The sequence below is a fragment of the Strongylocentrotus purpuratus genome, unplaced genomic scaffold (assembly GCF_000002235.5).
Source record: "Strongylocentrotus purpuratus isolate Spur 01 unplaced genomic scaffold, Spur_5.0 spur5_scaffold_10, whole genome shotgun sequence".
Classification (NCBI taxonomy): Eukaryota; Metazoa; Echinodermata; class Echinoidea; order Camarodonta; family Strongylocentrotidae; genus Strongylocentrotus; species Strongylocentrotus purpuratus.
In genome coordinates this window covers 1,679,490-1,700,005 of record NW_022145595.1, presented here as the reverse complement: position 1 = coordinate 1,700,005, position 20,516 = coordinate 1,679,490, and the positions used below count along the sequence as shown (strand labels likewise).

Sequence of the window (20,516 nt, the reverse complement as noted above, 5' to 3'; positions counted from 1 at the left end):
GTTCATTCAGAGTTGAGCACATTGATACGACGAGATGACGCCATGAGCAGACATCTCTATGACAGTTATTAGTTAAACTTCAGACGGACATCTTACACCCGTATGGACAGCGAAATAGTGTCCCTCCTATTACGACTGTTGTTCAGTTGTCTATTTTATGTGTGAAACAGAGACGACTGTTTTAGAGGAATGTTTGTTTTCCTGTGTAATATATTATATAGAAAAATTAGTGGTATAATGTGACTTTTTGTTTATTCTTTGAAGATTAGGAATAGGGCGTGGTTGTAAAACGGGGAATTGTTTACATGGTCATAGGATGATGGCTAAAATGGAAAAGGCAGATTGAGAGGAGGGAATTCAGCAGAGAGATAGAAATCATGGAAATGAAGAGCTGAAGTAAGAGAAACAAGATTTAGAAACGGCAACAGAGTGAGATTAAGGGACAAAGGGTGGGAGAGAGAGAGAGAGAGAGAGAGATGGAGAGTGAGAGGGGAGGGGGAGAGAAAAAAAAAGAGAAAGAAAAAGTGAAAGAGAATAAGGGACACCGACAGAAAAATCGTTTCAGCAGTACCTACACACTCTTCCACAGGATATTCCTGGATTAGGTTGAGCGTTCAGCGACCCTATTACAGTCCAACCATTGACGTCACCGTAACGGTCACCGAGGGAGTTGACCATCTCTCTTTCTCTCTCTCTCTCTCTCTCTCTATCTATCTCTCTATCTCTCCCTTCCTCCCTCCATATCTCTCTCTCTCTCTCTCTCTCGCTTTCTCTCCCCCCCCCCCCCCCCTCTGTTATATACAATGAGCTATGATATACTTCATATTAGCGGTTTGTTTTTGCAAGTGTATGTGTCGTTTTTTGAGTACATAGAGTTATATTGCGGCGACATTCCCTTGATATCTACTCGACCAAACATTGGCAAGATTTATTGCCTTAACCTTCATGGTTTTTATACTAGCATCTAACTGGACATTGTCTTATTTGCCGGCTGGCGCCATTGTCTATTTCATTTTACATCTCCCTTGAATGACTACTCTTTTTGTGTTGAATGGAAACAACAACAATGTTTTTTTTCCAGGTTGCATTCGAAATTTGACTTCCATTGAAATACATTGGGCGTTGACTTCTTTTCTTTCTTTTTTTTTTTGGGGGGGGGGAGAGGGGGGCTATAAAGAAAACTTGCACATTTTCCCTGAATCGTCTTCATGATTTAAAGAAGAGATGAAATCATACAGTTATAAAACAGAACATGACAACAAATCCGTGATTTATAATTATACCCTTGTGGTCCAGGAGGCACTTGATTGTATTAGTCACAAACTGGAATACTATTTTTGTTTTGTTTTGGTTTTCCTTTTTTGCAAGTAACTCTTTATCCCCCCCCCCCCCCACAACTTCTTCATCTCAATTTAATTCTTTACGTTTTTCGTATTTGTTTTTTTTTCACAGCAATCTGCTTCTTCAGAGACCGGCGATATTCATTTCTCATTAAACTACAACAACACAAACGAACGACTGACCGTGGTCATGGCTGAGGGAAAAGGCTTTAAAATGCTCGATGGCTTTCAACACGTTGGTAAGTTATTACCATTATCTCAATGCATGTATTACAGTTGTGTGCACAATTGGTAAAGAGCAAAGAATACTCTAAAAGCCGGTGCAACGACGCCCAACCCCAGTCACACCGCGGAATATATTCGAAACATTATAATGTTCATCTTCTGAAAAAAAAGATCATATACTCCCAATGCATTGTATAGGACGATTGCGAAGACATTAACAAACATCACATCAAATGCAAGAACATCATACATGGGAACGGCCGCTTGGACCAGGACAGCTAGAGACAGAAGAGAATGGAAATTTCATGAGGAGGGCTTTGTCCAACGTCTGGATGAACTATAGCCTGATAGATAGATAGATAGATAGAATGTATATACGACAGTAGTAACAAAACAAGCAACGAAATTCGAATTACAAAGAAGGATTTAAAAATATAAAAAAATTAAGACCAAATTATTTTTATGACTCAAATTTTTTAAGATCTGCATTAGTCTTTAAAAATGAGACTTTTTCTATCTATCCGAAATGAGAGAAATATGACGAACATCATTTTGTGCTAAAACTGCACATTTGCTTTAAATTGCATGGCGCCCCTTTAAAAGTATAGGTCTCAATCGCTATATGGATTGCTTTCTGTGACATGGCATACCTACGTGCTTTTTATATCTAAGCCTCTGTAAGAACAAGTAAATCTGAAGAGTCATGAAACGAATCTCTGGACTTTATCCCCATTCGCAGAGAATGGCGTCTTGAAACCAATGCCGGACTTCCTGTAAATGTAGCCGCTTTCCTCCTTCAGCTCAAGTACATCACTTAATGGTTTTAAGTGTTTTGACGAAAGAGCCTGATCATTAAGCCATGGCCCTGCCTCCCAATGAAGGGCAGCCCCCCCCCCCCCTCGCACTCCCATCCCTCCATCCCTCCACTCTCCCAAATCTGCCGTCTTTGGGATTCTTCTGTATATGTTCCTCCATTGCGACAAGCATCATCGAGTTCCTTGCGGCAATTGAAACGACACAAAATAGAGCAATATGAATTCTTAGTAATAAATGGTGTTTTTCTTCATTAGCACTGTAATTTGGGATGTCTGTCCTTTTGGGATACGGTTGACGAATTCTTAGATAAACCGCAATGTGCTGAGAATACTATATTTCCAGAATTGTATGATTTATTTGCCATTTATACCAACACATATTTAAAAACGTTACTTTGTAAATATCAAGTTTAATATTCAGACCAAACCTTCCATTCGACAACGCGCAGTAAATTGTAAATTAGAGTTTAAATGTTTCACATATCTTTATTTTCATACTTCATGTATCTGATGAATAAAAAGCTAGTATATTAAATATTTTGTGTCTATCTGCAAGTTGTTCTTAATCAGCGTGTGTACGCTCATATTCTGTCCATAACACCGGAGTGTTTGCTTTTTAGTCAGATAACGTATTGTCCTCTCTAACAAGCTTTCGATATATATTAGGTGGGGTACTCAAATACTCAAATTATTTGGTTCTTTTTTTTTTAAATGTTACAGTCGTCTATTTATTCATCATGACAATCAGATGTATAGGCAGCCGTAAATGTCAATTTGGATTGAATTCAACTTGTTCCTCGTTATGGACTTTAAATAAGCCTTGTTTGTTAGTATATTGTTTCATTTGTTCATTAGATTTGTTCATTTGTATGGCCTTCTAGTATAATTTTGTCTTGTCTTTTAATCTGATTAACAGACAGCTACGTCAAAGTGAGTCTCATGAACATTGGCAAGGTGGTCAAGGCCAAAAAGACCGAGATCATCAAGAAGAACCCTTCACCAACCTTTAACGAGTCGTTTCATTTCAAGCTTCCACCAGATGGCCTCGACATGTACAGTATCTCCGTGGCCGTTATGCAGCATGCACCTGGGGTCAAAGGTCAGTCATAATCAGATGAGTTGCCATTTTACGACTAAGTTCATATCTGCAGATGATTCCTCCCCTAAATTATCTTGTGATGTAATTGTGTATATATAGTGATCCGGCATGGGATCAGGCGACAATTATAGATCAGTTTACTAAGCATACTTTTTAAAGAAAGGTCATTATTCACAATCTGAAGGCTTGTCCGAACCTTGCGTTATCTTCACTTGAAGTTGAAATAGTTACGAATGGGTAGTGACTCTTGATGAGTGACTAAGCCATGGAAATCACAACGTGCATTGATTTCTTTTAAATACTGGCAGTCCCAGTATGATTTGTATTATGATTGTTATTAAAGAGTCTGTCTTCATGTGTTTATCCTTTGTAAGTCACTCTCTCAACGCTCATATACTGAACGTCATATAGTCAAATGATAATCTCAGTATGTTAAGGCTGTAATAGTTTTGAAGGAATCTATTTCTGTTGTGTACTGATCTCTCTTCTTTATTTCCTTCTTCTTTTCGGTTGTGTTTTACAGGTGACAAGCAGATCGGCAGAGTAGTAGTCGGTCCTTTCATGTACGCTCGAGGCAAAGAACTGGAGCACTGGAATGATATGGTCAGTCATCCAAAGGAGCCTATTTCACAGTGGCATTCCCTAACGTGAATCTCGGGACTCACTTTTATTAACCATTTAGGCACAGCGACGGAGCAGGCCCCGTGCATGTCCACATAACCGACCGAGTGAGAGCGAAAGGGGTAAGATTAGGAAGGGGTGAGAGAACAGGAGAGCGAGAGAGAGAGAGAGAGAGAGAGAGGGAGAGAGAGAGAGAGAGAAAGAGACAGGATTGTGAGTGGGATAATGAGGTAGAGAAGAGAGACGTGAAAGAGAGAGAGAGAGAGAGTATGAGAGTGGTGGACATTACAAGTTTTTTCCGTCAGTCTCATTTTGGTTATGAGAAAGAGCATAGTGGATTGGACGTTTCGTGTCACGTGACCCTCTGATCAATCTTCGGAAGCACATTATTGGCCCATCGCCTGGAGATGCTACATAAGATGCGATGACAATATCAAAGAAATCAACCATGTCTATAAGCATCCCAAATCGAGAATTAATGAAAGAATGATTATTGCGATGACTGAAAGATGTCTTATCTTTCAAATAGTTGCGAAACAATTTGATCATGTTAATTTGTCATTTTACTGCACCTTCAAAGTCTATTTTCTCTGGTTACGGACGAATGTAAATGTAGTCCGTTCCTCGACTAAAAAAGCGCCAAACCCACTACTTCCTCTAAAAGGAGACGTCCATTGTATCCTGTCCTGGAATCGTTGCAATGATTGGAATTGTATATCGCTCTCGTCCACCAACCCAGGCTGGAGGAAACTGAATCGGGTTCATTTATATTACCTACCCACATTGCTACATGAACAGAATAAACACAAGAGACCTTAGGGAGCAGAGCTGATAATCAAATTGATTTGTGGGACATTTGGTCACCACTACCCAAAGCTTTATATCATTCCGAGGCCGCGATGAATATAGACGATAACGCAATCAGTTATGAAGAACATACATGCATGTGTTGTAAAGAGTACGTATTTAAACATAGATTGAATGCAATGATGTACGTTAGAAGAGGACTCAGAGGAGACATTGGAATGGTTTGTATTCTGATGATGTCAAGGTCATATCCAAACTATCAGGACTATAGTGTACCATTTATTGAATTTTGAAGAGACAATTTCAGCATACTGTAAGAGTTGATTTTCTATGTAGACACGTTCAGTTTGTATTGTTATGAACTTCTTCCTTGGAAATATTCTGCAAAAAGTAGTTAATAGAATTTATATAAACATGATGAGCCTGGTTGCTTATTGATAAGCATGTTGTTTTAGCAGTCAAATTTAAAAAAAGCAACCAACCAACCAATGTTTGTGAAGATTGGTCACCCTAGATGGGAAAGTAAAATGGTGAACAGGCTTGCGTTTTGGAGTAGTAACGTTGGAAGGCGTGACGTTGGAAAGTGCCATGTTTCAGGTATGTGAATGGATATCAAGGTGTTAAGTCCCTTTTCAGTGGCGGATCCCACATTTTTTAAAGGGGCACGGGTCTTGATGAACAACAAAAGACAGACAAAAACGAAGATAAAGAGAAGAAAAAATGGTTCGAACCCCGGCCGCGTCATACCAAAAAACGTTAAAAGACGGGAGTTGCTGCTACCTTGTTTGGCGTTCAACAATAAGAGATAGAGCAACGTCGATCTGGCGCTGCTCAGTGGCTGCCGGGCTCACGATCAATTGGGCAAAAATAATTTCCATTTTCGGTTTAACTTTTTAAAAAATTGGAGTAGACTTTAAAAGATTATTATTATTATTATTATTATTATTATTATTATTATTATTATTATTATTATTATTATTATTTAGGCGCATTTCCTCATATTTTAGTGACAATGTTTTCAAACTCTCAGACAAACAAATGTTTGTCAAGGGGAACTCGTGTACAACATTTTGTTTCAAAGCTTTTACTCAGCCGAGTTTGCGTAAAATGCAAAACAGATTTGGTTTCAACATTATGCGAGCCCCCTGTGCCCCTCAAGCTCAGCTAATGTTTTGTATGCAAGAAAATCGGGTGCGCAGACATTCGCTGTCGCCGGGAGCGATCATGTATACACGACATGGATGACATTTTATTTTGGAAATGCTTCGTTTTTTCTGTTTCCTTTTTACAAATCATCATGGAATTTTAAAGCGATGTTTACACCTGTTGGTATAATGTGAAGTAAGTCGACTCTCATTACCTTTTTCCACCAGATATACGTCAAAGCGAGGGCGAGGGCAGGGGCGAGGGGAGAAGATGTTGGTAGGCCTACCTGTATGCTATTTTGTAACTGCTTTGTGATGGGTTTAGTGTGATCATGGGCAAAATTGAAAAGAAGAAAACGTTATTTCAGCAACATTAATTTGTGTTGAATTTTATTGGGGGGCGAGCATTGGGGGACGACTGCCCCCAAGCCTAAGACTTTTTTCAAACAAACAAACTGTCCATGCCAAAACCGGCATCGATTGAACTTTGCTCATGTACACATTCTTGCGTCGAAAAAACTCCGTTTGGCATTAATACAAATCACGTAGCATTTATGTAAATGTGCCCTCTTTGATGACACCCCCCCCCCTCATTTTCTGATTCGGAGATTAAAGTGTATAGTTTGGTTTAAAGGTATAATCTGAAGAAGGGACGCGAGGATAAATATTGTCCCATACATTATTGAAGTTAGAACACTTATAATAGACATGTTGACCTAATGATACTGGATCATGTGAAAGTAAAATTTACTTTGTAAATAAATTATGAAAGGTATATTTTAATTGAATATTGATGAATGATGCTTTTTTAATGAAATGTAAGCATTTGTTTAGATTATAAGTATATACAGTGTAAAATGCATTTTTCTAAAAGAAGCTTCCTTTATAGAGTAATCTGCATCTTTTAGATGTTTTATACATGTACTTCTGCGTTTCATTATTTGGGGATCGTGTATGTTACCCTCGTTACGATTTACGATACCTGCGTAAACTCTGGTATCGAGATGTACCCGATACAATAGGGAAAGAGGGGAATAATTTGCATAATTTTGCACTGGAAACGTCCCCCTTAAGAACTGAACATTGCAGCTAAAGCTTTCGTTTGCAAGCTATGTCAATTCTTGGCAAGCCCGTGTGAAACTTGATATTGTGATTTTATCCTTAAAACCTTGACCAACAAATTACATAATGTAACATGAACAAAATGAGAAAATTGCTTGATTAATGTAAAAAAAAAAGCACGAAAGCAAGAAGGTTGGAATGTTCCGTATATATGCATAATTTAATCAACATAATTTGTGCAGTCAATATCTTGCATGTTAACTTGATGCAAATTATTTTTTTGAGCTAAATGTAAAAGCGAAATAGTTTGGGCTTAGCACCACAATCCCCCTCTCATTTGAAGAAAAAAAATCAATCGGGATGTTTATAGCGAAACTTCATTGTAAAAGCAAATTGGGAATATAACCAATAAATCAAATCAAATCAAATCAAATGTTTCGAATAAATTTTAATTTCTTACAAAGCACACTGTGAGCTGATGTAAATATGAAATTCCAAGTGAATTGATTGTATGATTACCCCATCTACGGTATGACAAAGAAAGGTTGATAAGGAAGGATTACACATACCAGGCGAAAGGTCATGGAATGTTGAAATTGCATGGCAAAACTAGACAGAAGGTATCAAATTCCCATTATCAATTACAGTATAACCATTTCCTTTTTTTTTTTAAATCTCTCATACCTTCGCCCCGGTGGATTTGGATGAAGATTCCTGTCATAACCTTGCATGTAGTACTGATCACATTCCATAAAAAGATGATTTTGGATTTTTAAACTATGTACATACGATTTTAATGAGTAACTTTAGAGCTAACAGGAATATATTTCGAACGAAATCCAAACAAAAATTACCACTTTGTTTAGAAATTTATATTTCCAACATACGTTGCTATAAAATTGAACATTTTATTTTTAATTATGCCATATTTGGTCTATTATTCATGTTTATATTAGAAATGCAAAGAAGCAATATTTGCATTTACTAAATTTTCGGTGCTGGACGCTCTTGAAGTTATGTCGAATATGTCAATTTATCAAAGAGATATTTAGAACACAGAATATATGAATATATAAATATATATATTTCCTTGTATCATTTCCCTAATTGTAATATATGTTTATATTATACGCTATGACTCAAAACAATATGCATGTGTGTATCATATACGTAGTCGAATGCCGAACAGTGATTATAATGAGTATATTGTACCTATGTTTGAAGATAAATGTAAAATGTGTGAATATTTTTACTACACTGAAAATATTATGTAAATGATTTGTGTATAAAATAAAAAGTCGTGACTATTAAATAACCCATTTGTCAACAAGCTGGATAATTGTTGTTTCAGTGTTATCATTTAAAGGGCTTCTAAAACGGGATGAGGAGAGTGTAGGCTTTTCAGGCATACCTAGGAAAGGACGATAATGTTGTCGAAAAGTGATGAAAAGATTGTAAAAATTATATAATTTTATTTTATGTTCATACGAGGGAATGGCTGTCCTCGTAAACAGTCTATGTCAACGATTTCATGTGAGGTAAACAAAGAGATTTAATTAGCTGTGCTGCACAGGGACACATTCTCCCTCCCTCATCAACCACACACACGCACACACCCAAACACACATACTTTATATCGAATGACTACAAAAAATAAGGGAAAAGAAGGAAAGATATAAATGGTAAAAAGGTGAGACAGTAGAGAAACGCCCCCCCCCCCCACGACGCCTAGAATAGAAACCCTTTAATAGTGGATGAACACACACTTTCTTTTAAAGATATGTCTTATATCTGAATAGCCTACCAGATGATTACCCGTCATAGCGACAAATAATTTTTGCAAGGTGAATTCTGTCCATAGAGATTAATCAAATAGTCGTTATTTAAACCAAGGTTGCGGGAAAGAAACATGCATAAATTGAAATACATTTTGAAAAAAGGCACGTATTCATAAAGCCTTACTAAGCCTGGTTGTCAACTACTTTCAAAATTATAGCCTAGGAAATTAGGTGACAACCATCTTTATTTGTAAGGTCTTATGAATATAGGCCCTGGCCCATTACCTACAAGAAACAAAACTGTAGCATGGGTTTTGACGATGCAATTGAGCATCGGTCGCCGCCCTGAACAAGTAATTAACAGGCATGTCTTGTCATAGTCTGTTTGAAGTTTTTTTATTGAAATGTACACTATAGTTAAATATTGTTGCCGTTTACGCGCACAAACTTTTTTTTGGATAAACCCGTGCATAGGATGGGTGGATATAAGTACATATATATGCACATAGTTGTGATTGATATCATTATTCACAAATAAGTTGCGATTGATATCAACTCTTTGTAATACAGGGCCCTGGTCTGTATATGCTTTTATTGGAATCAGATTAGCTTGAAGTTGAATATATATTATGAGCCATCGCTTTCTAACAGTCAGACTTCGTTGTCGTCTAAATTAGGAGCATCAATCGGTCATTCATTTATACAATTCAACATAATAATATAAAGGAATTGGTTGACTTTGCAAAATACGAACAGAAACATGTCTAAAAGATAACGCAGTGACATGTTTTTCCTGCATGCCCACCACTGAATTCAACGTTTAAACAATTCGTGTACATTGAAAGCAAACTACGAAATTCATAGACGTCTTTGTTCGGTCTTCTAACAAAATAATGAAGCCTACAAAAGTTCGAGACCCGACGCGAGACCGACCTACTTCCTAAATAAACAAACAGAACATTGGAATTGGAAAAGATAATATGTATCAACACAGATATGGAGAACAGCAAGTTCGGAGTATAATACAGCTCTTTGCAGCAAACTCACGTCTATCACATGAAGTAGATGAACCAGGGAGGTGACAGGACAATTAGCACGGACTGGTCAATTCATTTACGGTACCATGTATGTTAATGCTCGATAAAAGTTACAAGTGCCCACCACCTTTGTTTGTTTCTCTCTCTCTCTCTCTTTCTCTCTCTTTCTCTCTCACTATCTCTCTCTCTCTCTCTCTCTTTCTCTCTTTGTGTTCAATTCAATACATACATTCAACTCTCTATTGATGCTCAACAAGTTCAATGTTAACAACCGTAAATCGCCCACTCGCCGGGAGCCTAGGAGTGGTACCAGGTACAACCACTGGCGTACCTGAGGGGGGGGCAAGGGGGGCAGAGTGCCCCCCCCTCCCCTAACGGGCTCCAGGGGGGGGGAGGAAAAGGGGGGAAGGAAAAGGAAAAAAAGGAGAAAGAAAAAAAAAGGGGAAAGAAAAGAAAGGAAAGGAAAGAAAAAGAAAAAGGAAAAGGGGAGAGAAAAAAAAGAAAAAAAAAGAAAAGAAAGAGAAAAAAGGAAAAGGAAAAAAAAAGGAAGAGAAGAGAAAAGAAGAAAGAGGGAAAAGAAAAGAAAAGAAAAAAAATGGGGAAATTATTTTTAAAAAGACCATGGCCGTACGCACCGGGGGGAGGGGCAGTTGACCCCAGATATTTTGAAAACGTACAGTTTTTTTCCTGAAAATGTTTAACAAAGCTCACAAGTAGTGAAGGCCTATACCAAATCCCTTCAATTCTACTTTTGAAAAATGCAAAAGTACCCTCATAACCAGTTTGGTCGCTCGAACTCCCTTCAATCCTTTTGCTTTTGAGTTTCTTCAAAAACTTTTTATGCATCTTTCCCCCTCCCCCATCAGAAAAAGATTCCGCATACGGCAAAGAAAAAGACAAATGAATATAGGAAAATATAAGTGATATAACAAATTCGACACTCTTCGCTGGCGCGAGCTGCTTGCTAGCCTATTTTGTATTAATTATTTTCCCTTGCTCGTCCCCCTGAAAAAAAGAAAAGGATAAGCATTGCCTAGAATACAGTTGTGTCTGCCCCGACTGGACCCGACCTGCAACCATGGCAACCATAACACCCAGTTTATGTATCAAATGTTACTAGAAGAGACTAATTAATTTTTTTCTCGCTCGCTACGCTCGCTCGCGAATAAATGAAATAGACATTGCTTTGAAAACAATTGTACCCACCCTTGACCTGCAACAACATCATTAAAAATGGAAGTGTTTTTTCGCCCTCTAGCCAAAAAGGAATTGATATCGTGTTAACCGCGATTGCGCCCATCCCGACCTGCACCAATAAAAACAAGTTTATGTATTAATTTCTATTAAAAGAGAATTGATTTTTTTGCATCGCTATGATCGCTCACCAAAATGGAATTGACATTCCTAACAAAATATGTGCGCTCCCTTGCCTGCAACGAAAATCCCAGTAAATAAGCACCGAACGCTATTTTGAGAGATATTGTTTCCTCGCTCGCCAGAATTGATGAATTGATTGATCTTAGTGATTGATATATGATTTGATTTGTTTTTTGTTTTACCCTCTCTTGCTACGCTGTCTTTACAATTAACATCGCTAACAAACATGCTCAACCCAACCTACAACAAATTACCAGTTGATAATTATGTACCAGACGTTAATCAAAGAAAATTTGGTTTGCTCGCTAGCTACGCTCCCTCGCCATTATGGAATTAACATCACCTTAAACATGATTGTGTAAGCCCGACCTGCAACAAAAAAACTGAAAATTATGCACCAATCATCATTAAGTTTGTTTTGCCTGCCCACCAAAAATAGGATTGACATTGGCTTAAACACGATTGTACCCACCCCGACCTGCAACAAAGACACAAAGTTTATGTACGAATTCATTGAGGACAATTGACCAAGTTTAATTGGCAATATTATTATTAAAAAAAGAAGCGATTTTTTATTCTTGCTCGCTACGCTCACTCGCCAAAATGAAATTAACATCGCTAACGTGCCCGCCCTAACCTGCAACAACATTACTAGTTAATAATTATGTACCAAACATTATTCAAATAAGTTTTGGTGTGCTCGCTCGCCAAAACGGAATTAACATCACCTTAGACATGATTGTGTAAGCCCTGACCTGCAACAAAAAAACCTGAAATTTATGAACGAAAAATCATTAAAAAAAATTGCTCGGTCGCTACGCTCGCTCGAAATGACATCGCTTTAAATAATCATGTCTCTGACATGGATCAATGAAATCAAGTTTATGTACCATGTTCTCACCGTAGAGAAGTGATTTTTTCGCCCGTTAGCTCGTGGAATTGTGCCCACCACTGACCTGCTACAATATCATTAAAAAGAGAAATGTAGGGGGGGTTGCCTGCCCGCCAAAATGGGGTTGAAATTGCCTTACATACGATTGTGCCCACCCCGACCTGCAACAATGAAACAAGTTTTATATCGCAATTCATTAAGAGAAAGGTGTATTTTCGCTCGCTAGCTAAAATGGGTATAAAATCACCCTAAACACAATATAAATAATTGTTCCCGCACCCGGCATGGGACAATTGGACCAAGTTTAAGTGGCAAATATTAAAAATGAAGGGATTTTTTTCTTGCTCGCTACGCTCGCTTGCAAAAATGAAATTAACGTGGCTAACAAATGAATGTGCCCACCCCCGAGTTGCAACAATACCGATTTATATACCAAACGTTACTTAAATATATTTGTTTGCCCGCTCGCTCGCCAGAAGTGAAAATTAGCATCGCCTTTTTGTTTTGTTTCGATCGCTTGCCCCCCCCCCCCCCCTGACGGAGTACCCCAGGTACGCCACTGGGTACAACCCTAATAGTCACGTGTTTGTTTCTTACTTGTTCTCTCTCGTATTTGAATTGGGATTTATTCAATGAATTTCATTGATTGACATATTCAATAATATTGATTTTGTATTCTGTGAGCAGTCACATACAAACATACTTGTCTTTTAATTCATCAACTAGAAAGATGTCGTTTCATGTAGTCATATCATGCGTATATATATATATATATATATATATATATATATATATATATATATACAGTGAGATTGAAAAACAGTTTACACCTAGAAAATTGCTAGTTATTTTAAAAATCATCTATGAACAATAAATTATTATACATCCTATGAAAGAGTGTTTCATCCCGAATCATTTAGTATCCTTTTTGTGTGGTATGTGTTGACGCTTGGATGAACAAGAGGCACTGTTTGCGAGAGTTCAAAAATCGATTTGCGCCAAAGTTACTAATGTGATTGTTTGAATAAACAACTCGGATTTGAGTATTAATTCGGTAATTGCAGATCCAAATAACATCCCTAACAAAATTAATCATGCTACACATATCACATATCGAATATCAAATATCAACGAACATTTGTGCGCGCGTATGTGTGTGTGTGTGTGTGTGTGTGTGACTTTGTTTCTGCAAAAAGCATATGCAATGCATCTCATTTGATACATTCAATTCATTCTCTCACTTTAATCCCAACAGAATACTTAATGTAGGCATCACTTTGGCGCAAGTCGATTGTTGCACTCTCGCGAACAATGTCCTCCTGTTCATCCCAGCGTTAACACATACCACACAAAAATGATACCAAATGATATGGGATAAAACGCTCTTTCATATGTCTAACGATTTACTGTTCAAAGCTGATTTTAGAAATAGTTAGCAATTTTCTAGGTGTAATTTTTTTTTACTCACACGGTACATATATATATATATATATATCAGAGAATATATTTAGTCCCAACGCTAGATGAAGAAGAAAGTTTAGAGCTGACAGGAATATATTTCGAACGAAATAAAAATGAAATACCACTTTGTTTTTTTATATTTTTATTTCCAACATACGTTGCTATAAAATTGAACATTTTATTTTTATATGAGAGACAGTGTATCTTCAAAAATAGGTATAATATACTCATTATAATCACTGTTGCGTATTCTACTACATAAATGTTACACACATGCATATTGTTTTGAGTCATAGCGTATAATATAAACATATGTTACAATAAGGGAAGTTATACAAGTTAATATATATTTATGTATTCATATATTCTGTGTTCTAAATAGGCCTATCTCTTTGATTAATTGACATATTCGACATAACTTAAAGAGCGTCCAGCACCGAACATTTAGGAAATGCAAACATTGTTTCTTTGCATAAATTATTGAAAATTTATGTATTCATATATTCCGTGTTCTAAACAGGCCTATCTCTTTGATTAATTGACATATTCGACATAACTTCAAGAGCGTCCAGCACCGAACATTTAGACAATGAAAACATTGTTTCTTCGCATTCCTATTGTAAACATGAATAATAGACCAAATATGGAATAATTTTCAATAATTTATTGCATTTTACCCCGGTCCCCAACATACAAAAATCCTCTGGACGGCCATGCATTATGGCTCAAGGCATGGGCACACAGAGGATTTTTTGTGTTCGGAACCGGGGTAAAAAAGCAATAAATTATTGAAAATTTATTGCATTTTCTTTGTTTTTTTAAATTTATGGAAACTGCCCCCTACCCTATAGCCCCCGCTCCGTACAGTCATGGTTCAGTGACAAAGCAATGGCCTCGTAACTATGAGGCCCCAGGATCAAAACCGTGTCGATGTGCTATATTAGTGCCCTTTTGTGGGGCATTAATCCTCATTACTGTCCTTTATGACTTAAGGGCGTAGGTCCCCTAGTTGATAAGCATAGTAGCATACACATGCTTCAGCTGTCACGCAAAACACACATTGTCAAATTATTATTCAATAAAATCTGAGAATGTATACTATTATCTAGATCTATTATTTTTTAATTATTTTTTAAATAATTCCATAAATTGGGGTAAAACATATGAGCGACAGTGTATATAAAGAAATTTTTGACTTTGCAAAATACAAACAGAAACATGTCTGAAAGAGAATGCAGTGACATACATGTATTTTTCTTGCATGCATTTAAGGTAAGTATTAAGAATAATTAAGAATTATTGAATGACAGAGGACGTTGTTATCGAAGTTAATAAAGGTTTTTTTACAATGATTACAATGGGCTTTGGTCGAAATGGACAGGACTCTTAAAATGATTAAAACAAAATAACGAGTAAGGTAGTCAGTACCGTCACCATGGTTACACTACCATGTACAATGGTGCTTGCCTTACTGTCAGTGTCTACCGTTGGTAGGACCTGGTTTGGTCTTAGGTTCCTGCTGTCGACCTCTCCATGGAAACAGCCCAAGATGTACGGAAAATCCTCTGTGATGTGGTAACGGTAGTTACCGTCGACGTAACGGCCGTGACATACGTCAAGATCCGCAGTATACAGTTCGTTGCCGTTCTCGTCGTTCGGGCCATAGATAGGGAACCCATCCAGGGCCACCCCGATGATGGTTGATGGTACGTTATCTCGGTCGCTGAACACGCAGAAAGGACTGCTGTGGTAGTGATAGATGCCCATGGGTGTTGGGTGACCATCGCATTCATCGAAGGTCGCTGCCTCTGTGACCACGGCGTCGGTTCCCTCATTGGAGTACGGGTTAAAGAGGGCAACGCCATTGAGCGCCAACCCGACCGGCCCCATCGGCAACTCGTACTTCGCGTTCGACGAAGTCGGGTTCTTGGGGATGAAGAACTCAAAGTCCTGCACGAGAATGCCAACGGCGTCCTTACGGATAGCGAAGAGTCCAGCGGTATGATCGGGAACCCCATTCGATGTCACCACATATGTGTCGTCATTGTGTTCAGCAATGGTGATGAATCCTTGGAGACCGGTGTTTGAGTCGGTGTGGTTTCTTGCTCCGAACTCGTTGATCTCGTCATCGGTAAGGCAAGACACGTCGATTAGAAATACGTTCAGGAGCAGACATGCTGTTAATACCAGCATGGTCAATTTACAGTTTCCCATCTGTTTTTGAATTAAATGGGGAGAAAACCATGAAATATAATAGGGAAGTCCAAAGTATGTCCAATACGTTACAAAGTAGTATTGATCTTTTTGTTGAATTGTGAACATAAATTGAAATACAAATATTATCTGATATTATATTTTGTCTCATTCAAGGTCTAGTATGGCCTTTAGCTTCATACAGCCACCAGACAAGGTGAGATGGGTTCAGTAGCGTACGAGACAAAATTACCATCATGCATGGCCATCCAGAAGATTTTTTTATGTTGGGAACCGGGGTAAAATGCAATAAATTATTGAAAAATTATTGCATTTTCTGTGTGTTTTTTTATTTTTATTTATGGAAACTGCCCCCTACCCTAGCCCCCGCTGCGTATAGTCATGGTTCAGTGACAAAGCAATGGCCTCGTAACTGTGAGGCCCCAGGATCAAAACCGTGTCGATGTGCTATATTAGTGCCCTTGTGTGGGGCATTAATCCTCATTACTGTCAATTATAACTTAAGGGCTTAGGTCCCCTATTTGATAAACATAGAAGCGTACGCTTTAGCAGTCACGCAAAACACACATTTGCAAATTATTATTCAATAAAATCTGAGAATGTATACTTTTATCTAGATTTATTATTTTTTAAATTATTTTTAAAATAATTCCATAAAGTGGGGTAATACAAAAATATTCCACCTATATGAGCGACAGTGTATATTGAATGTGCGAACTTGTCACTGACGGGTAACGTACTCCGCACATGATTTCTAATGGAGACAAACAGGGTAATGAAATTTCGAAAACAGTTTCCCTATACAATATACTTTCTGCTCAGGAAAAAGAAAATTGATAACTCTATTTTCAATCAATTTCACTATGTAACTACTTCTGTATACCTCCTTTTTAAAATCTATATAATGATTTACAGGGAGATTTCTCTCACACTACCACACATTCTATAGCAGCGTGTATGAGAATACACCAGTTTACGGTTGTGTGCGCCATTTTAAACAAAGCCAATGACCTAGAGGTCATGTATTTATGCGTAAATTAAGATTGCGCCCATGCAAATTATGATGACATCACTGCCCTACGCGCTGCGTTGTGCGCGCACATCATCATTTGCATGGGCGCAATCTTAATTTACGCATAAATACCAGAGGTCAGAGGTTATTGGCCCCGTTCCGGGGCCAATGACCCGAGGTCAACTGTCTGCGCATGCGCACTGATACAACTGTAAACTGGTGTATTTACGCATAAATACCACTGACCTCAGGTCACTGGATTTGTTTCAAAGCCAATGACCTGAGGTCAGCCTGTCTGCGCATGCGCACTGATGTAACCGTAAACTGGTGTATTGGATGCAATATGGTAGGAAAAAAAATGTCTGTCCATCCGAGTGTAAAGCACAGGGGCAGCGATCCCGGGAAGGCGGGGGTATACGTCCCCCCCTTCCCCCTCTCCCAGAAAATTTGAAAAAGTGCACTCAAAATATGTATAACAAAATGTAATACTGATTAAAGACTGCAACACACTTTTAGGCTCTGAAGGGCCCAATAGTGCAGCTTTTAGACTAATAAAAATGCAAACATTTTGTCGCTCGGTCGTTTTGCTCCCTCCCTCGCATAATATTCTTCAAAATGTACGAGTAATTTTGTAGAAAATCTGTGAACAAGACTTCAAAAACCTTTGAGGGGGTAATCACTTTCGTCAAATTCGCCCCTCTCGTTAAGGGGATAGTTGGGTTCTGTTTTCAGACCGCAAATGCCTTCAAAGTGCATGTTTCGTCCCTATTTTCACGAAGTGACGGTAGTGAGGAAAATCGTAACGCAAAGTGAATGCAAATTTTTTTCACTACCGTCACTTCGTGAAAACAGCGACGGTTTATTGCTGTTATTATTATCTATGACATTTCTAGTGCCCTTTTGGGACCTAGAATTGATGTGAAGGGGATTTTAGACCCCAAAATGTGTAAAATTAAGCCCATACGCTCATACTAGTTCAGCTCCACTTTCAAAAAAAAAAAATCGGTGACCGTTAATTAATTAGTTAATTAATAATAACAATACATGGGCCGGCTGGTTGTGCGTAGTATAACCAACACGACAAAGCCAACAAAAAAATCCAACATCGGCATTGGCTGAAATACAAAAAGGCGCTATTTCGTTTTTTCAACGTTTTTTTTTCAAATTATTGAATATTTGTGGTGTTACACAAATATTAGAAATCGTTATATTTATGGATACTTCAGCCGTTTCTGAACCGATTTTGATCAAACAAAGATGATTTTGTCATTTAAATTGTACGTTCTTTAAAATTTGACACTCAGCTTTCCATAATCTCACAAAGAAATTAATGTGTGTGTAGCGCCCTCTGCATCATAACTCAACTATCCCCTTAATGGGGCTTTCACATATACACTCCGGGGCCCGTACGGGAGGTGCGGATGTCAGAGGACACATAGTTCAGTGCACCGCACGGGACCCGGCCGGGCCCCGACAGGGCACCTTGAGGACCCCGGCCGGGCCCCGGCAGGGCACCTTCCGGGAGCCACGGGTGCACCTGCTCATCGGACGGAGCACGTAAGCTTACCGGCCGGCATCTTTACGGGCGCCTTGCATTTCACCCGACCAATTTTCTCCGGGCACCTCCCGGGCGCCGCAGAATATGTGACCACACATGCCGTAGAAATGAAAATCGTACGGTCTCTAAATCCACGGCAAGCCGCCGGGTAGGGAAAATCGTACGGGGCCCGGTTTATATGTGACCTAGGCATTACTATGCTCCCTCCTTCCCCGCATTTCGTCCTCCGGTCATAAAAAAGAAATCACCGCCATGGTATAGCATCATATTATTTAACATCATGGACCTACCACAAAACACCCTCTTCACTCGCTATGTGTTACACTTTGTCAATGACACTCGTTATTTTTCACAATAGCCATCTACATGCAGATGTATTTAACTTACCATTTACGGTCTTTGTATCTTTCTTTTGCAGAACACCACTGAATTCAACTATTAAACAATTCCTGTACAATGAAAGCAAACTGCTAAATTCATAGACGTCTTTGTTCGGTCTTCTAACAAAATAATGAAGCCTTAAAAGTTCGAGATCTGACGCGAGACCGACCTACTTCCTAAATAAACAAATAGTGCATTGGAGTTGGAAAAGATTATCGAGATAATATGTATCCAAGCATATATGGAGACCCGGTATGGAGAACAGCAAGTTTGGAGTATAATACAGCTATTTGCAGCAAACTCACGTCTATCACAATTGTAGTAGGCCCAGATGAACGGACAATAAACTGCACGGACTGGTACGATTCAATTACGGTACCAGGTATGGTAGTGCTCGATAACAAGAGCCCCCCCCCCCTTTGTTTGTATCTCTCTCTCTCTCTCTCTCTCTCTCTTTCTCTTTGTGTTCAATTCGATACATACATTCAACTCTCTATTGATGTTTAACAAGTTCAATGTCAACAACCGTAAATCGCCCACTCGCCGGGAGCCTAGGAGTGGTACCAGGTACAACCCTCATAGTCACGTGTTTGTTTCTTACTTGTTCTCTCTCGTATTTGAATTGGGATTTATTCATTGAACTTCATTGATTGACACGTACAATAATATTGATTTTGTATTCTGTGAGCAGTCACATACAAACATACTTGTCTTTTAATTCATCAACTAGAAAGATGCCGTTTCATGTAGTCATATCATGCGTATATATATATATATATATATATATATATATATATATATATATATATAAATATATATATATATACAAATATATATATATCAGAAAATATATCAATACCCAACGCTAGATGAGGGTGAAAATGTAGAGCTGACAGGAATATATTTCGAACGAAAAAACAACACTTGTTTTGAAATTTATATTTCCACCTTAGGTTGCTATAAAATTTAACATTTTATTTTAAATTATTCCATAGTTAGTCTATTATTCATATTTACATTAGAAAAACAAAGAAACAATGTTTGCATTTACTAAATTTTCGGTGCTAGACGCTCTTGAAGTTATATCGAATATATCAATTTATCAAAGAGATATTTAGAAAACAGAATATATGAATATATAAATATATATTTCCTTGTATCATTTCCCTAATTGTAATATATGTTTATATTATACGCTATGACTTAAAACAATATGCATGTGTGTATAAACCCACACACACATACTTTATATCGAATGACTACACAAAAATAAGGGAAAAGAAGGAAAGAAAAGTAGAAAAGGAAAGATATAAATTGTAAAGGGTGAGAAGAGAAACAGCCCCCCCCCCCCCTTAGAAGCCTAGAATAGAAACCCTTAAAAGATGGACGCACACTTTCTTTTTAAAGTATATCTTACATCTAAACAGCTTACCAGATGATTACCCGTCATAGCGACAACTAATTTTTGCAAAGTGAATTCTATCCGTAGAGATTAATCAGACTATTGGTATTTAAACCAAGGTGGCGGGAAAGAAACATGCATACATTTAAATACATTTTGTAAACAGGGCTTTATTAAGCCTGGTAGTCAACTACTCTCACAATTATAGCCTAGGTAATTAGGTAACAACCAGCTTAAGTAAGGTCTTATCAATAGAGGCCCTACCTAGCCCATTACCTGCGACAAACATA

General features: G+C 38.0%; 2 protein-coding genes across 3 annotated transcripts in view; one reads left to right on the top strand and one right to left on the bottom strand.

The window, feature by feature from the left end:
* Positions 1-5,669, top strand: part of LOC580697 (synaptotagmin-15) — a 34,768-nt gene extending 29,099 nt beyond the window's left edge. For both annotated transcript variants that reach the window (XM_030979068.1, XM_030979067.1), the window contains exons 7-9: positions 1,453-1,579; positions 3,297-3,479; positions 4,003-5,669. In XM_030979068.1, coding sequence (XP_030834928.1) covers positions 1,453-1,579; positions 3,297-3,479; positions 4,003-4,130 — 438 coding nt within the window. In that variant the 3' untranslated portion in view covers positions 4,131-5,669. The remainder of the gene's footprint in view (positions 1-1,452; positions 1,580-3,296; positions 3,480-4,002) is intronic.
* Positions 5,670-14,832: 9,163 nt separating this feature from the next.
* On the bottom strand, positions 14,833-19,222 carry LOC105445904. The gene is made up of 2 exons (XM_011682042.2): positions 18,831-19,222; positions 14,833-15,873 (listed from the first exon to the last, which is right to left on the bottom strand). Exons 1-2 carry the CDS (start codon positions 18,831-18,833, stop codon positions 15,055-15,057), a joined length of 822 nt encoding a protein of 273 aa, XP_011680344.2. The 5' UTR covers positions 18,834-19,222; the 3' UTR covers positions 14,833-15,054.
* Positions 19,223-20,516: the final 1,294 nt, after the last annotated feature.